Below are 27,588 nucleotides of genomic sequence, written 5' to 3' on the forward strand. Positions count from 1 at the left end.
AAACAAAATAAAATGAATGAAAGGAGCAAATATTGGTTCATGGGGAGATGTTTAGCATAGAATGGGAAACACATTGATATTTAAATACCAAGAGATTCGAAGCTACTGAAGAGTCAAAAAGCTCAATTTTGATCACTTGTAAGGAGTTAAGTTACAAATCAGTATTGTGGAAATATAATTTATCTCTTTCAATAAGCATCTCCTCTTTCTTGTATAACATCTTTTATGAAACAAAACTGTCTTGCAAATAAAACTGGATCATACTCTGTACTTACTAAACTTGGCTGAATGTACTTTTAATGAATGTCAAAATAGTGTTAACAAATGTGTTTCTATGGAAATAACAAGAAGTATGATTCTTCAGTAGAATTCAGTAGGTGGCTGTAAGAGAAGATGGTCATATTTAAGAACAAATCATTTTGTGGTAAATGAACAAGCAAAAATTTGACGAAGTAACAGGAACCTAATGATTTTTTTTTTGGATAAATGATGAAATGCTCTCTTTGTCAAAGCTGTTGCTTTTCTATATTAACTAGGAAGACACTTTACTGTACTTCCTCAAATGCTTTTCCATGACAGCTTTCAGCTTTGCCTCTTAACACTATCCTTTGTAGCTATATTCTAAAGAAGGGACCCTTGCTTGCTCCGCTTGATGTAAAGAGCAGGTCAGTCGTCCAGAACCACCCTTTCTCTTGTTTACTTTTTTATTTTTATTTTTTGAGCTATAAGAAACTGAGTTGGTGGATATGGTTTTTCTTAGTGTCCCTAGTTTTAGGGAGAATATAGTTACCGCTGCGTTGCTCCACATGCAACATAGTACTGTGTACTGAAACATATCCTCTACAAGGCAGGCTAATTCCACTTCCCATTCTTTTTCATACCACAGCAGACTATTCAATGTTTTTATCTTGTCCAAAGGAACTTTGAGAGTATTCATTTGAACAATCAGATTTTATAATTGTTGTCAGCCCAATTGCAATAGCAGCTTACACTGTTCAAGACACTCTTAAAAATCACCTTCTATAAAGTACGGACAAAGTTATTTTGTGATTGCTATTTCGTTTTTCTGTTCTTTGGCATTTAGTTTTGATTTTCATTTTCTTGCTTTACATTAACCAAAGATTATAAAGCTGCCTAGAAAGATTAACTTTCTCATGAATAAATAAATAATATGTAAAATGATGTTTATAATACTATCTATATATATATATAATTTACTTATATTCCATATAGAAAGTATATCCAGGTGAATTCACTATAAATAAATGAATTTTTGTGAGCTCAATGTATATCCAACCTCCTAAGAAGACTGCTACCAGAAGAATTATGCTGAAGCTACACTTACAAAGAAAGTCTCCTTCTATTAAGAAAACAAAATCACTTGATGATATTATCTTTTACTTATATCTATATTTTCTTCTTTTTTACTTAAAAATCATACATATAGAATTGAAGTAGATAATACTCATGGAGATCCTGGGCATGGAATAATGAACTAAAAGAATGGAATACTTTCAATTGATTGATTACTGTTGTATAAACAAGGTAAAGCTATAGTTTCATTCAATACATATTATACTGAAATTACCTAATTTATTTGCTCAAGCACCACGAGGTCCATACAAACCAATCCCTACTCTGAAGTTTATAATCTAGTTAAGAAACACATTACAATGAGAAATAATTAAAGAAAATAGAAATAAAAAAGCATGCAAACTGAATGTAGAGAATAAATATAAAAATCACTAAAAAGAGATTTTGGGGTTGATGAATAGTTAAGAGGGTCTGGGACATGTGGAAGATGTTGAGGATGAAAATTTTGGATAAGCAAAGGCTGTAGAGAGGCCCCAGGGAATAAAACTAAAGTGAAATGAGTGTTGGTAAGAGTTGAAGAAACAAAGAGGTTTCCAATTTGCATAAAGAATAGTAATGAAGAAAAGTAGAAAATTGTTACATTATTAAAAGTGAAATCTAATAGTGGGTGATCTTAAAATGCACTTGAAGGGACAGACGATAAGGAGCAAACTACAAAAGTTAATGATGAGTATGTCAAAGGAAAATTTAAAAAGTAGGTGTGCCAAGAGAGACTGACAACGAGTAACTTCAGGTGGGAAGATCAGGTACCTGGAAAATGACGTTAATTTAGAGGTGAAGGTAGTCTAGACCATGTAGGCACAGAGGGAGTAGCTAAAAGGCCTGAAGTTCTTAACAGAGAAAAACAGAATTTGGGGGGCTCAGTCAATGTGGGTGCTGTCCGATTAGCCCTGCGTGGCAGGTCCAAACCTCTGTGTGAAGCACTCTCCCCTGAACATCCACTTTGAAAACAGAATGTCAGCTCCAAGAAAGCAGGATCTAGCTTGGGTTTTTTGTTTTGTTGTTGTTATTGCTGTTTGTTTGTTTGTTTTAACTGCTACACTGCCAGTGCCTAAAACAGAGTCTCACAACATACGTTTGGTAAGTATTTCTTGAATACTTACTATTTTAAAATATAGCTTTAAGTCTATTTTTCTTTTCAAACTTTCCCTAGCTCTTTCAGTTAGCAAAACTTAATGTGGAAAACAGATTTTTGGAATTAAGTAAACCTATAGTCAATTATCGGAGAAGGCAATGGCACCCCACTCCAGTACTCTTGCCTGGAAAATCCCATGGATGGAGGGGCCTGGTGGGCTGCAGTCCATGGGATCGCTAGGAGTCAGACACGACTGAGCGACTTCACTTTACTTTTTCACTTTCATGCATTGGAGAAGGAAATGGCAACCCACTCCAGTGTTCCTGCCTGGAGAATCCCAGGGACAGGGGAGCCTGGTGGGCTTCCGTCTCTGGGGCCGCACAGAGTCGGACATGACTGAAGCGACTTAGCAGCAGCAGCATAGTCATTTATGGACTACTTACTGTCCTGATTTTCAGTTTTGTAAAAGAGAGAATGCTTTCCATCTTGCTGTGTTATTATAAGGTTTAGAGGTTATTAGGCTTCCCTATTGGGAAAGGCGTGACTGAAGTGACTTAGCAGCAGCAGGCTTCCCTGGTGGCTCAGTTGGTAAAGAATCTGCCTGCAATGTGGGAGACCTGGGTTTGATCCGTGGGTTGGGAAGATCCCCTGCAGAAGGACATGACAACCCACTCCAGTATTCTTGCCTGGAGAATCGCCATGGACAGAGGAGCCTGGTGGGCTGCAGTCCACCGGGTCACAAAGAGTTGGACAAGACTGAGCAACTAAGAACACACACGGAGATTATCAACATAAAGTGCCTAGCTTATATTCAGGCACCTATTAGTTACCCAATGCACATAGTTATTAACTAAGAGCAGGTATCACTCAATCATATTCTCTTCCCTGTGATCAAATTTTCGTCTATTTCTGATTTACAACATTTATCACTTTGTACTAGAGTTATGATATCTATCTATCTTCTCTGCCGCAGTACATCAACTTTTTAGTATGTCAAATAGCAATTGCTTTAATGTGCCTAGGAAGCGTCTCTCTCAAAATTTGGCATAAGCCTTTTCTCAGTCAGGTGTGTTTTATATACTCAACTAGACTTCAGTACTTTTGCTTCATGTCTTTTCCTCTTGTATCTTAAAAGTACCTAGGTTAATGTTTATCTTCACTCCTGGAGTATGAGCTCCATAAAGTCAGGGGTGTTACCTTCTATTTATAAATCCTGTGTGTTGTTCAGTCATGCCCGACTCTTTCCAACCCCATGGACTGTAGACTGCCAGGCTCCTCTGTCCATGGGGATTCTCCAGGTAAGAGTACTGGGGTGGGTTGCCATGCCCTCCTCCTCCAGGGGATCTTCCAAACCCAGGGATCAAACCCAGGTCTCCCACATTGCAGGCAGATTCCTTTACCAACTGAGCCCTCAGGGAAGCCCAAGAATACTGGAGTTGGTAGCCTATCCCTTCTCCAGGGGATCTTCCTGACCCAGGAATCCAAGTGGGACCTCCTGCATTGTAAACAGATTCTTTACCAGCTGAGCTGTCAGGGAAGCCCTGGTCCCTCGTAAACTACCCTGGGCATACATATTCATCATAGGCAATAGGAGACGAGCATGAAAATTATAAACAAGATATCATCTACAGAATTTATTCTTAGAAGTAGAGCAGGGCCTGGTGAAAGAAACTGAATTCAGACAGTTTAGAAACTCTGTCCAGCAGAGAGTTTTGATTAAGGATCCTAGGTACCATGAGAGTTTAGAGAAGCAGCCCTCACTATATAAATATATATATATATATATATATATATATATATATATATATACACACACACACACTTGCTTTGACATTGAAAATAGTGGCCACTGCATTTTATTTGAGAGTTGGCCTATGTACTTTCAACTCATTCCTGATGCCAAGAACCAGTGGTTATTCAAGAGCACTCACTAAGCTCTCACAGTGTGCAGAGCATAAGGTTGGTAAAAATAATCATTAGACATGGAGAGACCTGTCCCTTCTGAAACTGGCAATATAATTAGACAGATAAGAAGAATGAAATGAATGTACTCAGAGTCAATTTCATATCATATTCTCAGATAAAGATGACATTTCGGTGATATCACCATGATATCAAGGAATAACACTTGGATGTGGAAATTCAGCCAAAGCAGTGAAATCAGAATCTTTCAGTTGTCATTTGGTATCTTGTAAAATAAGAAAATTATTGCATTTTCTGTTCATTTCAACTAGTTGTTGTGGGCTTAGCCACAATGAGTAATGAGTAAGCTTTTTTACTTTACTCCTTGAATCTAAATTTATTATCCTACTTAAATTAAGTAAGAGATATCTAACTGAGCATTGTAGGGCATTTATAAAATTCAAAAATATATTCATGTATTTGAACAAAAACATTGATTTTTTTTTCTGAAAATTATGATGCTTTTGAGCATCTTATAGCAAATCCAAACCTTAGTTTCAAATAAAGGAAATAAAGTATTTTGCCTATTAAAATTATATGAAATATATATATTTTAAAGTATGGCCCCTGGTAGATAGGATATTCTGTGTAAGTAGGACAACATTTCATTATTTATTGATTCATACCTACTAAAAAAAAGAGCACATTATTTTATTTTTAAATGAATGGTATTGGTAATATGTAGCTATTTGAATATACTGATGCCAACAAAAAACTTACATTTTTCATTAATCTTTCAGAATGGTTTACAAACATTGAGGAAAAAGTATTTTTCAGTATTATACTACATTCACTTTTTAGTATTATGTAATTTACTTTGATACATTGTTTTTCAGGGTTATTGTTGGAGAATTCAATGTCACTGAAATGCACATTTAGCAAAATATAAAATTAGTTTTAGTTTATAACATTTAAAAAATAATGTAAATTAGGTTCACATTAATTTTTGACATTGGATTTTTATGCCTATAAATGCTTGACTTAAAAAAAAAAACACACAACATATATATGTAAAATCAAAATGACCATCTCAAAGAGATTTAACTTAAATGGCTACTAGTAGACCCTGAGCAAAATGAAATGATCAATACTCCTCTTAAAAAAAGCAGTGTTGTAATTGTCAAGTGAAATTATAAGGATCTCAGAAAGATGTGCAAACCAAAGACAGAGTAGCGGCCGCGCGCCTAGAAGTGGCTAAGCTCCCAAGCAAATCATCTCTATTAGTTCCTATTCATGACTGAAATTACGGTTTTTTTATCTGTTCATAACATGCAGCATTTTTTAGCCTCACATTTCTAAGCATTTTAGCTTTTGCTGACATAAATGCATTCCCCAAATAGAACGTTACGAGAATCTTCTGCTAGACATTTAAGCCCATTTGTGCATTTCTTTTCAAGATACTTTCTTTGAACCTTCTAACTGTGAAAGGCCTGGGAAGGTGGTGTTAGAATGAACGAGAACTTGTTTTCTAAAGCGACACTGTAGACACTTAATCTACCGTTAAAAAAAGAAAAAAAAGTCACAGCTTCCTACCTTGAAAACAAACATCTCACGGCGAAGAATAGCTAGAGTGTTAAAGTTCCCATCGCAGATGTTGGGTTTGGCTCCAGGATACGAAGGTCTGCCCGTGGGAGGCCGCGGAGGTTTGGGCCGGTCGTTTTTCCTTGGGTCAGCGGGAGGAACAGAGCGGTGTGGGGGCACCGTTGGTAGAGGTCTTGTTGGTGGAGGAATCTTGTCAGGCGGACCTTTTGAAAATATGAGGACAGCACTTGGCTCAGTTAAAATTGGAAGGGTGCTAGAAAACATGCTCCAGAGGACAGTCACTCATCAGTGAAGGGTTTGACTAAGTGAGCTAAGAGGTCTTTAAGATTGTATATTTACTGAAATAACAAACCATTTTACTCAACAAACCATTGCCAAGTCCATCAGAGACTGTCTTTATCATGCTGAATTCTAGATCCAAGTAACTAGGCCTTCTTTGTTAATTTTTAATGATTTTTTTTTAATAGCTTCACCACAGTCCTTATTGGATATGCTGCTTTGAAATCTCTTTTGGAAGTAGGTGGTATATTAATAATAAATAAATTAAAATGAATACTGGAACCCTGCATGTAAACGCTACTAAAGTCAATCCTAGATTTTGAAAGATGATTCTGTGCAAATATTTCGAAACATTAACAAATCAAAGTTTATTCTATCTATGTACCTAACTGTATTTTATAACCTTTTCTTGACTTTCATTATTTTTTTCTAATGAAATGTTTTGACAAATTGCTAGACTAGTGTTTCATTTGAATACTAAATCTAAAACGCCTATTGATTAAAACACTACAAGGTAAAATATTAATGTGAAGAAGTATTTCTAAAAGGGGGTTTCTAAATCAAGCCAAAGTTTACACATGTAATCTGCTACAGATGTAAAGCATCATTCCTCAGGGGATTTATGTTTTAAAAGAGAAATACAGAGCTGTTTACACTTAATATTTAGATATGGAAAGAATACTCTTTTGCAGACCTTCAGTCTAGACTACTAACTCATGAGGTCATGAGAAAGAGCCTCCTTTCAGTTAACTACTTCAGCAGAATGTCTGATGACACCCACATAGGCAGAGGCTAGCTCATTCAACATATAAGCCATTTAGTTTTGAGTCCCAGACAGTTCTGTTTTCTCAGTAGCACCCCAAAAAAGAGCAGTAACAAAAATTGACCTTTTTTTCCCCCAAAACTTATTTTAACCCTGAGAGAATTCTCACCACTTTGAAGTTGAAAAACTAATAAATGAAAAACAAATTAGTGAATTTAAACTATGATACTTGAAAAATGTAAATTATAGTTTCTGAATACTGAATATTAATATACGTACAGCACACATTTACCTTGTATTGTAAAATGAAAGCTTCATTTTATTAATTTACTAAAGCATATTCTCTACATGTAGATTATAAATGTCAAGTTCTTAACAGTTAAATTTTTGTGTGAAATACATGTCTTTATAAAAGTCAATGGCCATGTTGAGGGAGTTAGGATTTAAATATGTGTAATAGTCTCTCTCCCTTTTGTCTTAATTTTCATTCATTGACTGAATCCCATAAATTAAAACAATTTTACTCTACTATACATTTATTTTGAATTATGTGTGAAGAAGACTCTTGAGGGTCCTTGGACTGCAAGGAGGTCCAGCCAGTCCATCCTAAAGGAGATCAGGCCTGGGTGTTCATTGGAAGGACTGATGCTGACGCTGAAACTCCAGTACTTTGGCCATCTCATGTAAAGAGTTGACTCATTGGAAAAGACTCTGATGCTGGGAGGAAGTGGGGGCAGGAGGAGAAGGGGATGACAGGATGAGATGGCTGGATGGCATCACTGACTCTATGGATATGAGTTTGAGTAAACTCTGGGAGTTGGTGATGGACAGGGAGGCCTGGCGTGTTGCGATTCATGGGGTCGCAAAGAGTCGGACATGACTGAGCAACTGAACTGAACTGATGTGTTAGTAAACTTAGCCATTTGTTATTTTTTACTCTTAGTCAATAACTACATGCTTTTGAGTTTATTCTGTTACATCCATTACACAAGATTATTTTCAGCATTTTCAGAAGTGGTTTGTCAGGATCTAACATCAAATATCAGTGAGAATCAATCTGTCAGCTTTTATCAAAGTCTCAGTCTCTTCTAGCAAAGTCTTCTAACTCACTGTGTTTATTGGTTATATTAATTTATTATATTTTACCTGAATTTTAAATACTAAAGTTTATCAGATCTTTACTATAATTTCAGGTTTCAATTAACTCAGTAAGGAAAGTTTATCAGTGCCTAAGCTTTCCCATAATCTGTACATTAAGATATCTGCGATTGGTGCCAACTAAACTTGACTGATAGAAGACTTTTGCCAATAGATCAGATTTTCATTCAATATTTTTCTCTCTAATACAACACTTAGAGCATCTATCTCAAAAAAGACAACACAGGAATTCTATACTTCACTACAGAGTTAATCAAACAGAATCAGTGGTGACCTACCGTATATCTTCTGGATGCCCTGTAAGTCATCACTGGGCAATTTGAAGTTGTCGGTCTCCATGTACTGGTAAAAAGGGGCCATGATGGCAGTAGGGTCATTGGAATGTTCCAGCCCCAGAGCATGTCCCAGTTCATGAACTGCCACAAGAAATAAGTCATTTCCTATGCAAATGAGAAGAAAAGGCATCATTATAACTAATATTCAAGTATAGAATTGACAAGGACAATTGGTATTACCAAAATTTTACCCAAGGAAAATAAGAGGAACTCTTTAGTTCAACGATCAGTATGATTTTTATCATTGGATCACCTTTGGGTAAAATCAAACATGTTATTTTTAAAAGAAGGGGCAGGGTTGGTGGTGAGGAGGTGATGATAGTGAAGTCACAAAAATTTAGAAACTTAAAGAGGAATAAAGAACAAAAGTTGAAGAGAGAACAGTAGCACCAGAAATCGCTACTACTGCTGTTGAAATATCCTAGAAAACATGCAATATACTATATCTCACTTATGTGATCTTCATATTGGACATAATTCTAACAATAATTCCACAAAAAATACAAGGTACAATCCCTACTTTTACACAAATGAGTAGATTAAGGCATAGGGGGTGACAAATTTTGTCAACAATAGTAAATCTTTGTATTTACATAGCTGTGACTAGAACTCAGGTTATTATAATTCCTAGAATATGGTTATCTTTCTTACCAGCTTAGAATATAGGAAAATAGGAGTGTAAAATAAAAGTCATAGGGTAGCAGTCATAAAAACTAGAAATCTAGTCTTAGCTCTGCAAATACAAATTCTAATCAATTAATGCATGATCTGAACAAAATATATTTATCGTAGAACTCTCAGAGACAGTTAATTTGACTTTGTGTAATCAGACCCCTGCGGATGGCCTCTACATGCTGTCCACTCTCGGATCATCATAAGTCAGCGCCTGAGAACAGAGCCAGTCCTTCATGGATATTTGTTCATTCCAAAAATTTAATTGAACCTCATGAGTATCAATGAATTGGGGCTGTTATTCTTCCAAGCGTTATGTTTCTAAGTGATAAATTTAACATGACTGAACATAAAATGCAGTTTTAGGCGGTTGACTTGTTACAAATGCTAAAGAATTCAGTGGACTTCCTGAGTCTCACTTTAAGGAACATTCCTTTCCAACCACTTTTACAATGTAATCACTGTGGTGATTACCTGCAGAGGGCTATTTTTTTAAACATGAAAACTGGGTGCATAACCAGTACTTTTTTGACTTCCTTTCTGGAGTAGTCTGTCAGAGGGAAGGGTGAAACCGTGGGGCTAACTGCACACAGAAAGGAGCCGTTCAAACATATCTGGGGCTTACCTGAGTTTCAGAGAATATCTGTTTAAATATCAGTGGGGAACAAATTAGAGAGGCTTAAAAAGAAATAGAAGTTAAAAGAAAAATAATATAATATGTATTATCTGTAATAAAAATGTTGACTACCTTTATTAAGTTTACTAACTCTGCACTGGGCCTTTTGACCTGTATTTTCTCACTTAATTCCCACAGTTCTCCAGTCACTATAATCATGTCCATTTAAAAAATGAGAAAACAAAGCTTGGAGACATGAAATACAATTTGCAAGTTCATGTAGTAAGACATAGGTGGATTTCTGTCCTCATAACATTACATTCTAATGGGGGAGACCAGAGAGGAACATGATAGAAAAGTAAAATAAACAGGATGTTACATAGTGAAAAATGATACTGATAAATAATAAGGCAGACAAAGAATAAAGTCAGAGAGGAAATGGAGCCTAGAATATACAGGGAATTTTAGAGAACAGTAATGGTTTTGCTTTCTAGGCTGACTGCAGTGGGGATCATTGAAAGGTTTTGAGCTGAGGAGGGACATAATCTGACTTACATTTTGACAAGATCATTCTGGAAACTACTTATGATAATCAAATGCAGTGGGCAAGGGGCTCAGCATGATTAAATCTCTGATGTTAGCGTAATAATTCAGGCAAAGATACTAGTGACCTGGCCCAAAGCGGGTATAATGAAGGTATACAGAAGCAGTAAAATTTTTGATACATTTTGAAACAAGAATCACATAGCTTCTTAAAAGACAAAATGCAAGGTGTGAGAAAAAAAAAAAGTCAAAGATAACACCATGTCTTTTGACACCAGCAACTTAAAAGAATGAAGATACCATTCAATGGACAAAACACTAGGAAACTTATCATTTGTTGCCTTGCTTTTTTTGTTTGGTGGAGGTGAGTGCCTTACCAGGAGCTCATTCTTTGAGTGTTGAAAATGGCCATGGAAAATTTTTAGAGATTCAAATAAATAAGGGATTGATTTTTGACTTGCCAGGGTATTTATCTCATGTAAGGAAGGAAGTGATTACATTATGGGATGAAGGATTATAGCAAGATATGGTGATAAGATTAAGATCATCTCTTAAATGATGTTGTGAAAGGATATTTGGTGTCATGAGGCTAGTAAGAGTGAGCTGGAGAGATACTCTGTGGCAGTCATAATAGATATCAGAAATTGAGATTTGTAAGAGCGAGGTCAAGGATATACCTATGGGAGTGAGTCTCTGAGTTAGAGTGGAATACAAAGTCATTGGATGGGAGATCCAATAACTTAGAGGGCTGAACACTGGAAAAATTTTTCTACATGACCATTGAGATCACCAAGAATTAAAATAAATGTGGTATTTAGCAGGGGAAGGAAAGAGTAGGACAAATTGAGAAAGTAGCATTGACATATATACACTGTCATGTATAAAATAGATAACTAGCAAGAAGCTGCTGTATAACACAGGGAGCCCAGCCTAGCACTCTATGATGACCAAGGGGGCTGGAATATAATCATGACCAATTTGCTCTGTTGTAGGGCAGAAGCCAACACAGCCTTGTAATTATCCTCCAATTAAAAATGAAGTGATATCAAAGGGATTAGGGTCAAACTGGGAGATAAAGTCGTCAAGGATTCAGGAGAACAATGTGGCTGCTGGTAGATGACTACAGCAAGGGGACACGTGGACGGAACAGTCCAACAAAATCAGTCACAGCTTGACATTTCTATGGAGGAGACTGGGAGCATGATCTTGAAGTGGCATTAAAAAGAAAAGAAAATATAAGAGGGCATGTATCATAGCTCACGTCCTGCAGTAGAAGGAATCTGGGGGAGAAAACAGCTAGCGTTTTGAAGCAATGGAGAGACTAAGTTTAGTTACCGAAAGAATCTAAAGGGAACATTTTCAAAATAAGTTGGTTGCTATTAAAGAGGTTTTGCTGACAATGGACTTTGAACATCTCTGGAGTGAACAGCTTCAGCAGAGAGAAGGAAGGAAATGAAGGCAGAAATGGCAATGTACAAAATTGTAAGAGAATGAGAGTCCCAGGGGTAAGGGCTGGCCTGTGCTTCCTGTGGTAACAGATGAAAATGGGAGGAGAGGGCCTGAAAATAAGCCTCATGATCCCAAGGTATCAAACAAAAGAGATCACTATTACTTTAAGAATACATTTAAAGGAATTAAATAACATGGACAAAGCAGGGAGTGAAATTCCAGGGGGTATACAGCAGGAAAATGTATAATGGGAGAAAGGACAGCTTCCTGCACCCACTTTTGCTTCAGTTTTTGATATTTTTCCTCTGCCTACAAGATACTTCCAAGATCTTTTATCCATATTCCTTTCTCCTCCTTTACAACATTATTTCCTATTTCTTTTCCTTCTGATACCCTCTTTCTAGTTATGTAAGTATGTGCTTGCTCAGCCCTGAAGGTAAATGCATGAACTGTCTTCCTCCTAGAATTGAAACACACCTTCCTTTGCTTGGTGTGTTAAAGTTAAGTGAAGTGAAAGCCTCTCAGTCGTGTCCGACTCTTTGTGACCCCGTGGACTATACAGTCCATGGAATTCTCCAGGCCAGACTGGATTGGGTAGCCTTTCCCTCCTCCAAGGGATCTTCCCAACCCAGGAATTGAACTCAGGTTTCCCGCATTGCATGTGGATTCTCTTACCAACTGAGCCACAAGGGAAGCCCTCTTGGTGTGTTGGATGCATATCAAGTTGACTTGGTGTGAGTGCTCAAATGTTACCTTCTCTATGATGTCCTTCCCCAAAGGGGTACAATTACCACGTGCTCTCTTTTTGCTCCCATAACCCATTGTGCATCACCTTATCGTAAAAGTCAGTAGCATTTTATTGTCATCATCTCTGAGCAGGTCTTCCCAATGAATTTTGAACTCTTTAAAGACTGAACTTGTGCATCATGTATCTTCACACCTTCAGTTCAAAGACATTGTCTGACATCTAGCAGATGATTAATCATTAAATGAAGTCACTCAGTTGTGTCCGACTCTTTGCGACGCTGGGGACTGCAGCCCACCAGGCTCCTCTGTCCATGGGATTCTCCAGGCAAGAGTACTGGAGTGGGTTGCCATTTCCTTCTCCAGGGGATGTCCCCGACCCAGGGATCGAACCCAGGTCTCCCACATGCCATGCAGATGCAGGCAGACGCTTCCCTAGTGGCTCAGAGGTTAAAGCGTCTGCCTGCGTCTTCCTTGAATGCAGGAGACCTGGGTTCGATCCCTGGGTCAGGAAGATCCCCTGGAGAAGGAAATGGCAACCCACTCCAGTATTCTTGCCTGGAGAATCCCATGCAGGGAGGAGCCTGGTAGGCTACAGTCCATGGGGTCGCAAAGAGTCAGACACGACTGAGCGACTTCACTTTCACTTTCACTTTCAATCATTAAATGAGCTGAATGAGTGAATGAGTTCGTAGGAAGTGGAGGACTAATTAGAATGTGAATAGTAAAGAACAGAATGTCATTTCCATCTAAATATAGTTCAGATATTTTTCTTCCTCCCACAAAATTTATTGAAGTACAAATGACAAAATTGCAAAATATTTAAACTGCACATTGTGGTAGTTTGAGATATGTTTACATTGCGAAAGGATTCTCCTCAATGAGTTAATAACACATCCATTACCAGCTTTCTTTCTTTGCCGTGAGAACTCTATCAAATTGCAGTGATAAAATTCAGTGTCATCAACTATAGTCACCATGCTATACATTAGATCCTTAGGACTTATTCATCTTATAACTGAAAGTTTGTCCTCCTTTAACAACCTTTTTCTGTCTGCCCACTCCCCAGTTTTTTTTCAGACTATCATGGGTGGAAAGAGAATGAAATGAGGTAAGAGAAAACTGAGGAGACCACTACTCTTATATGGCATCAGACAGTGGGACTAAAATACGCCAGCACTCAATAAATGTCACTGAGTTGCTCAAAAGTGCCAGAAGATAGTTGTGTCTGAAGTAATGAAAAAGGCTATGGTCTATAGGAAATTGGAGAGTGCAGAACAAGTTTGCTTTTGTAAAATATTTTAGAGGAGGAATTACAATGATTGGAGGGACTAAGGACTGAGAGTGGGATGTTCACAGTGTTTGGACAGTGGAAAATCAAAAGGCACAGGAGGTCAGATTTACTGGAAAACAGGACTTTGAAAGATTACATTTTGAGTTAAAAATTTAAAAAAAAAATACAATGAAACATGCTCTTATGGATCATCCAGCAAGCATGTGCTAGTCATAGGCAGAGATAACAGAAAGAAGAAAGGAGTCATTTAATTAGAGACGTAGGAACCACGGGAGTGTTTGTGAGTATGCAATTTATGGAGAAGGCTTCAGATTGTGTCTCAGAGAACACTCACAGGTGGGAGGAAGTAGGGAGAAATGAATCACAGTTATTTTACATGTCAGACGTCTAACACCAACTCCGGAATGAGCACCTTTGTGATTTTATATCAGAGATACATTCATTAAGATACAAATCTAATATTGATGAGATACTGCAACCACAAATAAGGTGCAAAGTGGTAGGACAGGTGTATGCTCAGCATCTGGGTATACTCATGCCCAGAAAATACATTAAAGGGTCTTAGGAAGCATTACCAGAGAAGGCACTGGCACCCCACTCCAGTGCTCTTGCCTGGAAAATCCCATGGACGGAGGAGCCTGGTAGGCTGCAGTTCATGGGGTCGCTAAGAGTCGGACATGACTGAGCGACTTCACTTTTACTTTTCACTTTCATGCATTGGAGAAGGAAATGGCAACCCACTCCAGTGTTCTTGCCTGGAGAATCCCAGGGACGGGGGAGCCTGGTGGGCTGCCATCTCTGGGGTCGCACAGAGTTGGACACGACTGACGTGACTTAGCTGCAGCAGCAGCAGCAGGAAGCATTACTACCAATAAAGCTAGTAGAGGTGATGGAATTCCAGCTGAGCTATTGAAAATACTAAAAGATAACGTTGCCAAAGTGCTGCACTGGATATGTCTGCAAGTGTGGAAAACCCAGCAGTGGCCACAGGACTGGAAAAGGTCAGTTTTCGTCTCAATTCCAAAGAAGGGTAAGGCTTAAGAATGTTCAAACTAGTCTACAATTGTGTTCACTTCCCATGCTAGTAAGGATATGCTCAAAATCCTTCAAGTTAGGCTTCAGCAGTACTTGAATTGAGAACTTCCAGATGTACAAGCTAGGTTTAGAAAAGGCAGAGGAACCAGAGCTCAAATTGCCAACATTCTTTGGAACATAGAGAAAGCAAGAGAATTCCAGAAAAACATCTGCTTCTGATTCATTGACTATGTGGAAGGCTTTGACTGTGTGGATCACAACAAACTGTGAAAATTCTGAAAGAGATGGGAATACCAGACCACCCTACCCATCTCCTGAGAAACTTGTAGGCAGGCCAAGATGCAACAGTTAGAACCTTACATGAAACAACTGGCTGGTTCAAAATTGGGAAAGGAGTATGTCAAGGCTGTATACTGTCACCCTGTTTATTTAACTTATATGCAGAGTACATCATGTGAAATGCTGGGTTGGATTAGTTACAAGCTGGAGTCAAGATTGCTGGGAGAAATAAAAACAACCTCAAATATGTACATGATACCACTCTAATGGCAGAAAGCAAAGAGGAACTAAAGAGCCTCTTGACGAAGGTGAAGGAGGAAAGCGAAAAACCTGGTTTAAAACTCAATGTTATAAAAACTAAGATCATGACATCTGAAACCATCACTTCTTGGCAAATAGAGGGGTGGAAAAGTGGAAGCAGTGACAAATTTTCTCTTCTGGGGCTCAAAAATCAATATGGATGGTAACTGCAACCATGAAATTAGAAGACACTTGCTTCTTGGAAGGAAGGCTATGACAGCGTATTGAAAAGCAAAGACATCACTTTGTTGACAAAGGTCCATATAGTCAAAGTCTTTCCAATAGTCATGTATAGATGTGAGAGTTGGACCAAAAAGAAGGTTGAGCGCCGAAGAATTGATGCTTTTGAACTGTGGTGTTGCATAAGATTCTTGAGAGTCCCTTGGACAACAGGGAGAACAAACCAGTTAATCCTAAGTGACGGCAACACTTAATACTCATTGGAAGGACTGATGCTGAAGCTGAAGCTCCAATGATTTGATCTGATGGGAAGAGCCAACTCATTGGAAAAGACCCTGATGCTGGGAAAGACTGAAGGCAGGAGGAGAAGAAGGTGGCAGAGGATGAGACGGTTGGACAGCATCACTGATTCAGTGCACATGAACTTGGGTGAACTCTGGGAGATGGTGAGAGACAGGGAGGCCTGGCATGCTGCAGTCCGTGGGGTCGGTGGGGAGAGAACAAATTAGCCAAGATGGCGTTTTGAGGCTCTCTCGCCCCACATTTTGTAAATAATGACTATGTAACAGCTGAGATTGCTTACAGCACTGCGTGTGCACAGCACAAGTACTTGCTTCGTCATGGGCTGCTTTGTGCAATACTCCTGTATGAATACAGCTTCACCATGAAAGCCCTGGCTGCTGCTGCACTGGGACTACATTGGAGCAGCAATATGGTTATGCTATATGAGGTTATGTTATGGCTCCATTATGGCTTGGTTATGGTAAGAAATGTGTCTGCAGTTCCTATAGCTTTTCATATCTTCTACCAGCCTCTTCGCTCACACCTTGCCTACTCTGGGCTCAAAGAACAGCATGCATAGGGTTAACAGCGAGACAAACAGGATGAGAAGCAGTACAGGTTCACAAAGAGTCAGATACGACTTCACAACTGAACAAGAACTAGGACAACTGCAAAGAAGTTGCAAAGTGGTAGGACAGGTGTATGCTTAGGGTCTGGGCATACTCATGCTTACAAAATACATGTAAGTTTGGCTGGAATGTGCTATCAGTGCGCTAAAAGTGAGAGAAATTTTTATCAAAAGCAGACCTAATGACAAAACAGCAATCCATAAAGCTTGCAATGGGCCAGCAAAACAAGGCTGTGTAACCAGGAGCAGAAGACACAAAGGTGTGCAGTCAAGGTTCCCAAGATGCTATGGTGACATCCAAGCTTGGCAAGATGATAGCACTGGTTTGGAAAATGCCCTTAAGACTCTCCTGCCCTTCTTTTATCAAAACAGATACAACTTCTTTGTCAGAAAGTCCCAATGTGATCTTACAGGGATTATGTCTTGTCTTTATTCTTCAAAAGGAAATAAATCCAACCTTCATAACCTTCCTCCTGTGTATTATGTCCCCTTCCCTAGGAAAAATGTAACCTGAACTTTGTTCTTAGATAAGTAAGTAGGAATTCATTCTTTCACTCTTGGTCAGGTAAGTATCACTGCTGCTGCTGCTGCTGCTAAGTCGCTTCAGTCCTGTCCGACTCTGTGCGACCCCAGAGACGGCGGCCCACCAGGCTCCCCAATCCCTGGATTCTCCAGACAAGAACACTGGAGTGGGTTGCATTTCCTTCTCCAATGCATGAAAGTGAAAAGTGAAAGTGAAGTCACTGGTCGTGTCCAACCCTCAGCGACCCCATGGACTGCAGCCCACCAGGCTCCTCCATCCATGGGATTTTCCAGGCAAGAGTCCTGGAGTGTGGTGCCATTGTCTTCTCCGAAATATCACTGTTAGCCATGTATCAAACTATTGGACCTTGATGAATTAACAAGTACTTCAAATCTCTCACAGGACAACAGTGTTTTATTCACTTTTTTTTTTTTTTCCTTTCAGCTAGTAAGAGAAATGAAGAAAAAAACCACAAAAAGTAAGACAAGGTGATAACAGCAAAAATCATATTTCATATGTCTATTCACTTCAGATTAATCTAATTTATTCTAAGCATCTTTCCTAACAGTGGAGTCATTCCTTGTTTAAGAAATAAAGTAAGGCTTTCGAAGAAAATTAATAGGCTTAGGACATGAACCCATGACCTATTGACTTTGCCACAGTACTTTTAATCAGAAATACTGGCTAAACGCTCCAAGTAATTACCATCCTTCAGATGACTGGCAACAATATAATTAAAACTTACTGAAGATTCATAACAGTTTAAAAGGGTAAGTTGTTAAGTAAAGTACCAGTCTGTAGTTTGAATTCTACTTAGAACAAAAGTTTTTGGCCCATGATGAATTTTAGACAATTAAAATGCACCAGACTTTTTGCCTAATGATGAAAATAATAACTGCTTCTGTAACTTATCATTAATTTACATGATTCAAGATTCTCAACTGCAATATGCCTTGATCTTATCAACATGCAGGTGAAATCAGCTAAATGGCTCTTAATACAGAAATAGTACTTGCTTCTTTTGTAAGATTTTGAGATTTGAGTGTGTTGTTTTCAATTGAATCCCTAATCTTCTTCACTTTGTATACTCCAATATAATTTCAGGACACTGAACCGTATATTATTAAATATAATGCATTATTTAAAATTTCCTTATCATAATTACGTCTTTATATTTCATTCTGAACTTTTTCAACCCTCCATTCATTTCCATATGCAACTCCTTCTGCTAACAGCATACCTTGAATATCAAAAATGACTATACAATATTTCATATGTAGAAAATGTTATATGTAATCATGACATTCATAATCCTATATAAGTATTAAAACATTAGCATTACTAAATCAATCTCTGTTTTTGCCCTTATCTTTGACTGTCCTGGTCCCTCCAGAGGCAATCACTAACTTGAATTTTAAATTTCTCAATCTCCTGCTTAATCAAATATGTGTCTTTAAACAAATTATAGTTTTATAAATGCAGTATCATTCTGTATGTTGTCTTCTGAAACTTTCTGAAGGTCTGGATTTGTTTTTCTAATATCTTTTTGTTTACCTCTGTCAGTCTTGCAAAATTTTTTAACCCTTCAAAACAAAATTCAGAAACACCTCTTCTGTGAAGCTTTGTCCACCTCCCCAGGTAAATTTAGTTTCTCTGTCTCTGTGTATCCTTGGCCTTTTGCACATAACTTGATTGTAACACATACCATAATTTCCCTGACAGCTTCTGATGCATGGAAATACTTAATATTTACTTGTAGGTAAAATGACTGGGAACATATTTGAGCAAGTTAATAATTTTTATTTAAATATGTAATTTAAAATGCTCAAGTCCATGTGTAGAAACAGAACTCAGAAATCATCATGAAATCTCTGATTAGTGGTAGTCACCTCAGTGCCTAATAGATAAATAGGATGGGCCTTCTTAAACTTCTGTCCTTTCAAACTATCCACACACTGGTTTTGCCAGTTGAGAAGCTAAAGAAATATGTGGGAGTCAAATCTCCAAGGTGGCCCAAATGACTTCTACCTCCTGGTGTTTCATTATATGTACTTGCTGGAGTAGAATATGGTAGAAGTGATGGTATGTGATTGCCAAGGTTAGGTCATAATGTTCATTAGGACTTCCTTCTTTGTTATTTCTCTCTGGAGAATTAGTTCCCATGTCCTATAAACAGCTCTCTATGCAGAGGGTACATGTGGAGAACCAGAGCCTCCTACCAAAGATTTCCAGGAGTAAGCTTGGAAGTAGATTTTACAGCCTCTTCAGATAACTGCAGCCACAACCAATAATTTCACTACACATTCTCATATACCTGGAATCAAAACCCCCAGGTAAACTGCTCTTGGATACTTTACCTGCCCCCACTCCACTGAACTGTGTGAGATAATAAGTGTGATAAATTGCTAAGGTTTGGGGTGATTTATTTTTTATGCAGTAACAGATAAGTAATATGGGACATTTATGCACTCTAATTCCTCACTATGTGATTAGGATTAGGAGATAGGCAAGATAAGCTTAAAAAAAAATTGGGTATGAAAAGAAGCTACTCTGAAGCATCTGATTATTTGTACAATAATCCTGATATATATATATATATATATATATATATATATATATATATATATATATAAAAGGTGTCTTGAATATTGTCCAGTCCAATTATCTCTACATAAACTGAAAGGTTTGGTGATAATTCTAACTAAATTTGAGAAAAGTCTGTGACTGCAAACTTTCGCAGATAAAAATATCAGCTATTTTGCTGCCTCATATGTTTTTGTCAAATATATAAGACCTGATACTTTGGTTGCCCCTTTATTTCTATTCTCTTGGCGTCTCACTGAAAGAGAGGGCCTGTTTCTTGGTGGTGGTTTAGTCGCTAACTCATGTCTGACTCTTGAGATCCCCCAGGACTGTAGCCCACCAGGCTCTTCTGTCCGTGGGATTCTCCGGGCAAGAATACTGGAGTGGGTTGCCATTTCCTTCTCCAAGGGAACTTCCCCACTCAGGAATTGAACCCGGGTCTCCTGCACCACAAGCAGACTCTTTCCCAACTGAGCTCTGAGGGCCTCTTTCTTGCTAGCTGGTAAAACCTGGGGTCCCTGCTGAAGAGCCAGAAAAGTCTGGGAGACATGTGAAAAAATAACAAGAATAAAATGCTATGTGTTGACCACTTACTATGAACTAGAAGTATGTCACTGAATTTGTCACCGAAACCTCATGACTGAACGTTCTCACTCCCTCCGCCAATAACGCTTTTGAGGCTGCGCTACTGGCTTAGTCAGGCTCTCCACACGGGAGAGCTGGCCCCACCCTCCCTCATGGCCGCCCACCTCTGCACGAGTCAGATCCCTACTGAGCTCTGCAAAGTAGGACGGGATAGAAGCTGATTTCGGGTAAGATTTTCACATGTCCCTTATTTCCACTTCACTCTCATTAAGCCTCCAGTTCCTCAAGGGTCTGGTGCACTTCCGTTGCCTTCTTTCTGCCTGCTGTTCCTGGTCTCAACATTTCCCTCATTCCCCAAGGTTCTCAAGCTACCGAATGACTCCTTGGCACCTTCTCTGGATGCTTTCTCTCAACCAAGTCATAGTTAAGACTATGAAAAAAGCTTATTATTACAATAATTTATTAGTTATTATCATACATGAGTTAATATGAGGCAATGAAGTTACAATTTTGAATAGCATTTACCTGTGTGCCATGCAAATTTGATCGTTTTGTTTAATGACAACTCTAATTTTCTTTCACATATGCTCAAACCTTTGAAGTGTTTTGTTCTGTTAAAGTGTATAGTATTATTAATGACGTCTCCAGACTAGAATTAAAGGAAACAAAAAGTTCTCGTAAAGTGTTTAAAAAGCAACACAAAGAATATCAGTTAATATTCACGTGTAGTATGTCTCACCATATTAGTTAAATTTTGTTATTATCACTATTTTCCAGATCAGGAAATGAAGACTTTTGTAGATGGCATGACTTGGCCAAAGTTACCTAATAACTGGCAGGAACTGAGTTAAGCCCCCTTACAGTCTAGGCCCTGTACAATGTCACTAACCTTCATCCATAGTTAATCAGGCACTCTATCTATCAGACCTATTCCCTTAAATCAATTTCTCACTTCCACTGTATAATCATAAGGGATTTGATTTAGGCCATACCTGAAGAGTCTAGTGGTTTTCCCTACTTTCTCCAATTTAAGTATGAATTTGGCAATAAGGAGTTCATGATCTGAGCCACAGTCAGCTTACGGCCTTGTTTTTGCTGACTGTATAGAGCTTCTCCATCTTTGGCTGCAAAGAATATAATCATTCTGATTTTGGTGTTGACCATCTGGTGATGTCCATGTGTAGAGTCTTCTCTTGTGTTGTTGGAAGAGGGTGTTTGCTATGACCATTGCGTTTTCTTGGTAAAACTCTATTAGCCTTTGCCCTGCTTCATTCCATATTCCAAGCGGATATTGGCAGTTTGATCTCCAGTTCCTCTGCCTTTTCTAAAACCAGCTTGAACATCTGGAATTTCACGGTTCACGTATTACTGAAGCCTGGCTTGGAGAATTTTGAGCATTACTTTACTAGCATGTGAGATGAGTGCAATTGTGCAGTAGTTGGAGCATTCTTTGGCATTACCTTTCTTTGGGATTGGAATGAAAACTGACCTTTTCCAGTCCCGTGGCCACTGCTGAGTTTTCCAAATTTGCTGGCATATTAAGTGCAGCACTTTCACAGCATCATCTTTTAGGATTTGAAAGAGCTCAACTGGAAGTCCATCACCTCCACTAGCTTTGTTCATAATGATGCTTTCTAAGGCCCACTTGACTTCCCATTCCAGGGTGTCTGGCTCTAGGTGAGTGATTACACCATCGTGATTATCTTGGTCATGAAGATCTTTTTTGTACAGTTCTTCTGTGTATTCTTGCCACCTCTTAATACCAGATGTTCAAGCTGGTTTTAGAAAAGGTAGAGGAACCAGAGATCAAATTGCCAACATCTGCTGGATCATGGAAAAAGGAAGAGTTCCAGAAAAACATCGATTTCTTCTTTATTGACTATGCCAAAGCCTTTGACTGTGTGGATCACAATAAACTGTGGAAAATTCTGAAAGAGATGGGAATACCAGACCACCTGTCCTGCCTCTTGAGAAACCTGTATGCAGGTCAGGAAGCAACAGTTAGAACTGGACATGGAACAACAGACTAGTTCCAAATAGGAAAAGGAGTACATCAAGGCTGTATATTGTCACCCTGCTTATTTAACTTCTATGCAGAGTACATCATGAGAAACACTGGGCTGGAAGAAGCACAAACTGGAATTAAGATTGCCGGGAGAAATATCAATAACCTCAATATGCAGATGACACCACCCTTATGGGAGAAAGTGAAGAGGAACTAAAAACCCTCTTGATGAAAATGAAAGAGGAGACTGAAAAAGTTGGCTTAAAGCTCAACATTCAGAAAACTAAGATCATGGCATCTGGTCCCATCAATTCATGGGAAATAGATGGGGAAACAGTGGAAACAGTGTCAGACTTTATTTTTCTGGGCTCCAAAATCACTGTAGATGGTGATTGCAGCCATGAAATGAAAAGACGCTTATTCCTTGGAAGCGAAGTTATGACCAACCTAGATAGTATATTCAAAAGCAGAGACATTACTTTGCCAACAAAGGTCCGTCTAGTCAAGGCTATGGTTTTTCCAGTAGTCATGTATGGATGTGAGAGTTGGACTGTGAAGAAGGCTGAGCACCGAAGAATTGATGCTTTTGAACTGTGGTGTTGGAGAAGACTCCTGAGAGTCCCTTGGACTGCAAGGAGATCCAACCAGTCCATTCTAAAGGAGATCAGTCCTGAATATTCATTGGAAGGACTGATGCTGAAGCTGAAACGCCAATACTTTGGCCTCCTCATGCAAAGAGTTGACTCACTGGAAAAGATTCTGATGCTGGGAGGGATTAGGGGCAAGAGGAGAAGGGGACGACAGAGGATGAGATGGTTGGATGGCATCACCGACTCAATGGACGTGAGTTTGAGTGAACTCCAGGAGTTGATGATGGACAGGGAGGCCTGGCATGCTGCAATTCATGGGGTCACAAAGAGTCAGACATGACTGAGCAACTGAACTGAACTGAACAGTCTAGGCCCACAACAAAAAATTAATGTGTGCTGAGGAAGTGGATGTCTTTACTTTGTCCTTAGCCCTAAACATCTTCTCAAGACTTCAGAGTTTGCATCCAGGAGGCAAGGTCTACCCTATCAAGCTACCTATTCAAAGTGCATAGCTGTTGCATAAGAACTCTTTCTAAGCATCTGTAACAATAATTTCTATTTCTTTTCTCCACTAAATGAATGCCAGAGTTAATACTTTTAAATGTACTTCCTAAGTACAATTCCAGCTGCTCAAAAAGTTTTAATCGTTTTCATTGCTTCTAATTTTTAATTAAGTCTAAAAGGCTTGTAGCAAAGAAAATATTTTCAAAAGAAAAGGAAATAGTACTGCTAAAATTAGGAGAAGGGTAAAGTACATGGATTTTCATTTTCACATTACATTTGAAAACATTTCCCCAGATACTGAGGAGAGTTTCTGGGAATGTTTCAGAGTTTGCCTGTTGGGATGCAGTTTCCTTTGGGGCATGCCACTGATTTACAATAACAAGGCATAATTAAACACCAGGCCATTAAAATATAACAAAAACAAATAGCCATCTAATAGGTCTTCTAAAAATCAGTAAAGGTATTTCCAAAGATATCTACCACCAAATATTTATAGATTCTTATTAAAGAACTTTAGAAAAAAATCATATAATTAAAATAATTTAAATATATCTTAGGTAAAGTGGACACCCTGGGATAATATTTGGATAATCAAGGCCAAGGCAAATGTTTTATTCATTTAGGCTCTGGTTTGGATATGAAATTTGTTTTTTAGTGAATTAGAGATGTGTTCACAACATTTAGGGCTTCCCTGGTGGCTCAGCTGGTAAAGAATCTGCCTGCAATGAGGGAGACTTGAGTTCTATCCCTGGGTTGGGAAGATCCCCTGGAGAAGAAAAAGGCTACCCACTCCAATATTCTGGCCTAGAGAATTCCATGGACTGTATAGTCCATGGGGTCCCAAAGAGTTGGACACGACTGAGCAACTTTCACTTTCACAATGTTTAATATAGGCCTTCTAAAGAAATAAGATTCGTTATGGCTAATTGCACCATATTAAGTTTTTATCCCTCTCCTGTTGAGCCTAGTTAGGAGTATAGAAACATTCTCATTTATGCCCCTTGTCATTTATTCATGTGTGGTTTATATGTGCTATACTCTCCCCCTGGGTCGATCAATTTAATGGTCAAGATGATTCTGGAGGATTACTTTCCTCTCTCTGTAAAGTGGTCATGTATGGACGCGAGAGTTGGACTGTGAAGAAAGCTGAGTGCTGAAGAATTGATGCTTTTGCACTGTGGTGTTGGAGAAGACTCTTGAGAGTCCCTTGGACTGCAAGGAGATCCAACCAGTCCATTCTAAAGGAGATCAGCCCTGGGTGTTCTTTGGAAATAATGATGCTAAAGCTGAAACTCCAGTACTTTGGCCACCTCATGCAAAGGGTTGACTCATTGGAAAAGACTCTGATGCTGGGAGGGATTGGGGGCCGGAGGAAAGGGGGATGACAGAGGATGAGATGGCTGGATGGCATCACTTACTCGATGGACGTGAGTCTGAGTGAGCTCTGGGAAATGGTGATGGACAGGGAGGCCTGGCGTGCTGTGATTCATGGGGTTGCAAAGAGTCAGACACGACTGAGCGACTGAACTGAACTGAAACAAAAGCAATAGTGTAATAAATGCAAAGCCATTTCTCAGGAACTTAATTATATATCCTTTCACTGTATGTGAACTTTAAGTACTATCCATTCAGTAGCCATTCTTAGTATGGCTATTATAATAATCCCAGTATTATGTGCTATTTCCAGATCTGCAGCTATTTGACATATTTCTTTAATCATTACTAAGTATCCACTATATGCAAAGAAGTATTTATAGAATCATTGATAAACAATTTATCCTTACATACAGTTGATTTTTCTACTGTGGGCCAGACAATATGAAACACCATAGTCTCCTAGATAAATCTCCAAAGTCCCTTGTTCTTAATTAAGGAACCAAGGGTTTAGCTCAATGATTCTGAGATTTTTGAGGTTCACAAACTCTTCGCAGAATCTGAGAAACTATGGAAATTCTCACAAGAAAAATGAATACATTAGCAATACTGATGTGGTTTTGAAGTTAGGTTTACTTAAGTCACTTAAGACAGATCAGATTCAAAATGCTACCAGCTATTGTCTGTAAAAGTCTAGTAAATTATATAACTCTGTGTGATTCAATTTCTTTATTTATAAAGTAGGTCTAATATAACTGATTTATAAGGCTGTTGGTGGGTTAAATAATGCAGTGTATATAAAATACTTCTTAAAGACATAGTTATCAGCTAGTACTATACTACTTTTAATATTACTAATATTATTCCTATTCTGACTACTGCTACTGCTGCTGCTGATGCTACTATTCTTATTATTATCAATAGACTTTACAGGTTTTTGAGTGAAAAGTTCCCTATTTTATATAACAAGAAATTGAAGCTCCAGTACATTCACAGGTCTGAAAACTAAGTGTTACAACTGGAATTTAAATGTCAGTTTTGACTTTACCAGAACTCATGCACCAACTGGTTAAACGTGATCTTGATATAAAAATATGTGAGTGATGATGCTGGAAAGAATGTTAAGATCAAGTTTTGAAGAACTCTGAATGCTAGGTTTAACAGTCAGATCGTTGTGTAGGAGGCAACAGAACACCTTGAAAGACTAATATAAAAATGGTATTAAAGTGAAAGTGAAGTTGCTCAGTCGTGTCTGACTCTTTACGACCCCATGGGCTGTAGCCTACCAGGCTCCTCTGTCCATGGGATTTACCATGCAATAGTCCTGGAGTGGATTGCCATTTCCTTCTCCAGGGGATCTTCCCAACCCAGGGATCGAACCTGGGTCTCCCGCATTGTAGACAGACACTTTACCGTCTGAGCCACCAGGGAAGTCAAAAATGGTATTGCTATAGGGTAATTTGACATCAGCATGAAGGTGTGATTGCAGTGGGAAATGACTGAAGGCAAAGGCAGTGGTTAGAAGACTGCTTTAATAATCAGTTACTTGGTGACAAGGACCTAAACAAAGGCAGTGATGAAGGGACATAAAACTGGAAAGGAAAATACTTGAGTCATAGATGATTGAAATCATTTCTTGAGTTATGCTTTTTCCCATTATTAAGTTAGAGTTGATCATTATTCCTTAAACAACAAAATACACGTAAAAAATTGTCTCATATTTTACTACCATTGTTGATTGCTAAAGGTAAAAAACTTGAATCTAGATTTTTATTTTAATTTTCAAAGTATACTATTTAGTATACTAAGTGGTTATGATGTTAAAAGTTATCTGTTGAAGGTCCTTTTATAAATATTTCATATTATTTTCACATAGCATCTAAATACGACATTTTGCTGCAATTTTTGAACTCAACTAGATAATGAATAATTAACAAGAAATGGGAAAACAAAATTGTAAAATGTTTCATTCACTTGCTTGTACTGGCTTATCTAGACTGTGATTCCTGCAAGTATTTAACTATACCCATGTCCTCACTGACATACCACAGAAGAGCTTGCAAGGTTCACGGTAACAGCATCGATATGGTGTTGCTAATACCTAGGGTGGGTCACAAGGAGATAGGTCAGCTCTTTTTGAGTAAAAGCATCGAACTTAGTAAGATGCAAGGAGGCAGAACTGGGAAAAAAGCATGGCTTCTGTAAATAGCATACGCAGCTGCAAGCTCAAGGTCAGTCTGTGTATGCATGCCTTTGTTTCCTGTCAGTGTATCTGTCAAAACCTTCATGATGCTGGAATTCAATTCATGCTGGCATACAAGAAGAATTTATAAAACAATTAATATTTTTTTGTTCACAAAATTCCAATTTTTTTCAGTCTAAATGTTTGGACACCAGAAAGGCTTTTATTTTACATTGTAGAACCTCCTCTGACACTCATTAAAGACAATCATGAATATGTACAGTAATTTCCAGGAAATTTCTGGGAAAGTAATTTTAGGATGGAGAAGGAAGAAGCCCAAGGAGTTAGGATGGAGTGGGGCTTATGGGCACACAGAAAAACTCAGGTATTTAGCTGGTTCATTTCTACTTCCTAAAGGAAAATGAAGACTGGTTAAGAGTAAGGTTAAAATTACCAGCTCTTGAGGTCCATAATACAGTCCCACACAGGAAGGGTGTATAAACTGCAACGTGAGGGATGCAGCAAGGAGAAATTAACAGGAAAGCAAGTGAAAGGATGTTACAGAAAGAGTTGAATAGATTGAGTCGGGTATTGAGTCACTAGAGTGAGTGTGTGTGGCCACCAGAGTAAACCCATACAGTGTGTTTCTTCGCACTGGATATTATTTACATGCGTGGAAAGGACTGACATATATTCAGGTACAACTGCTTGCTTTCTGAGAGATGGAAACAT

At 38.4% G+C, this 27,588-nt stretch overlaps 1 protein-coding gene across 2 annotated transcripts in view; it reads right to left on the minus strand.

Moving 5' to 3' along the window:
- The window catches only part of MMP16 (matrix metallopeptidase 16), a 397,127-nt gene that overhangs the window by 93,175 nt on the left and 276,364 nt on the right, over nucleotides 1–27,588 (minus strand). For both annotated transcript variants that reach the window (XM_086335241.1, XM_086335242.1), the window contains exons 5-6: nucleotides 8,432–8,593; nucleotides 5,945–6,156 (exon numbers count right to left, since the gene is read on the minus strand). In XM_086335241.1, the coding sequence (XP_086191367.1) occupies nucleotides 5,945–6,156; nucleotides 8,432–8,593 (374 nt within the window). The remainder of the gene's footprint in view (nucleotides 1–5,944; nucleotides 6,157–8,431; nucleotides 8,594–27,588) is intronic.

Source organism: Bos grunniens, chromosome 14 (genome assembly GCF_055505025.1).
Source record: "Bos grunniens cultivar Pamir isolate PY7600 chromosome 14, Bosgru_T2T1.0, whole genome shotgun sequence".
NCBI lineage: Eukaryota > Metazoa > Chordata > Mammalia > Artiodactyla > Bovidae > Bos > Bos grunniens.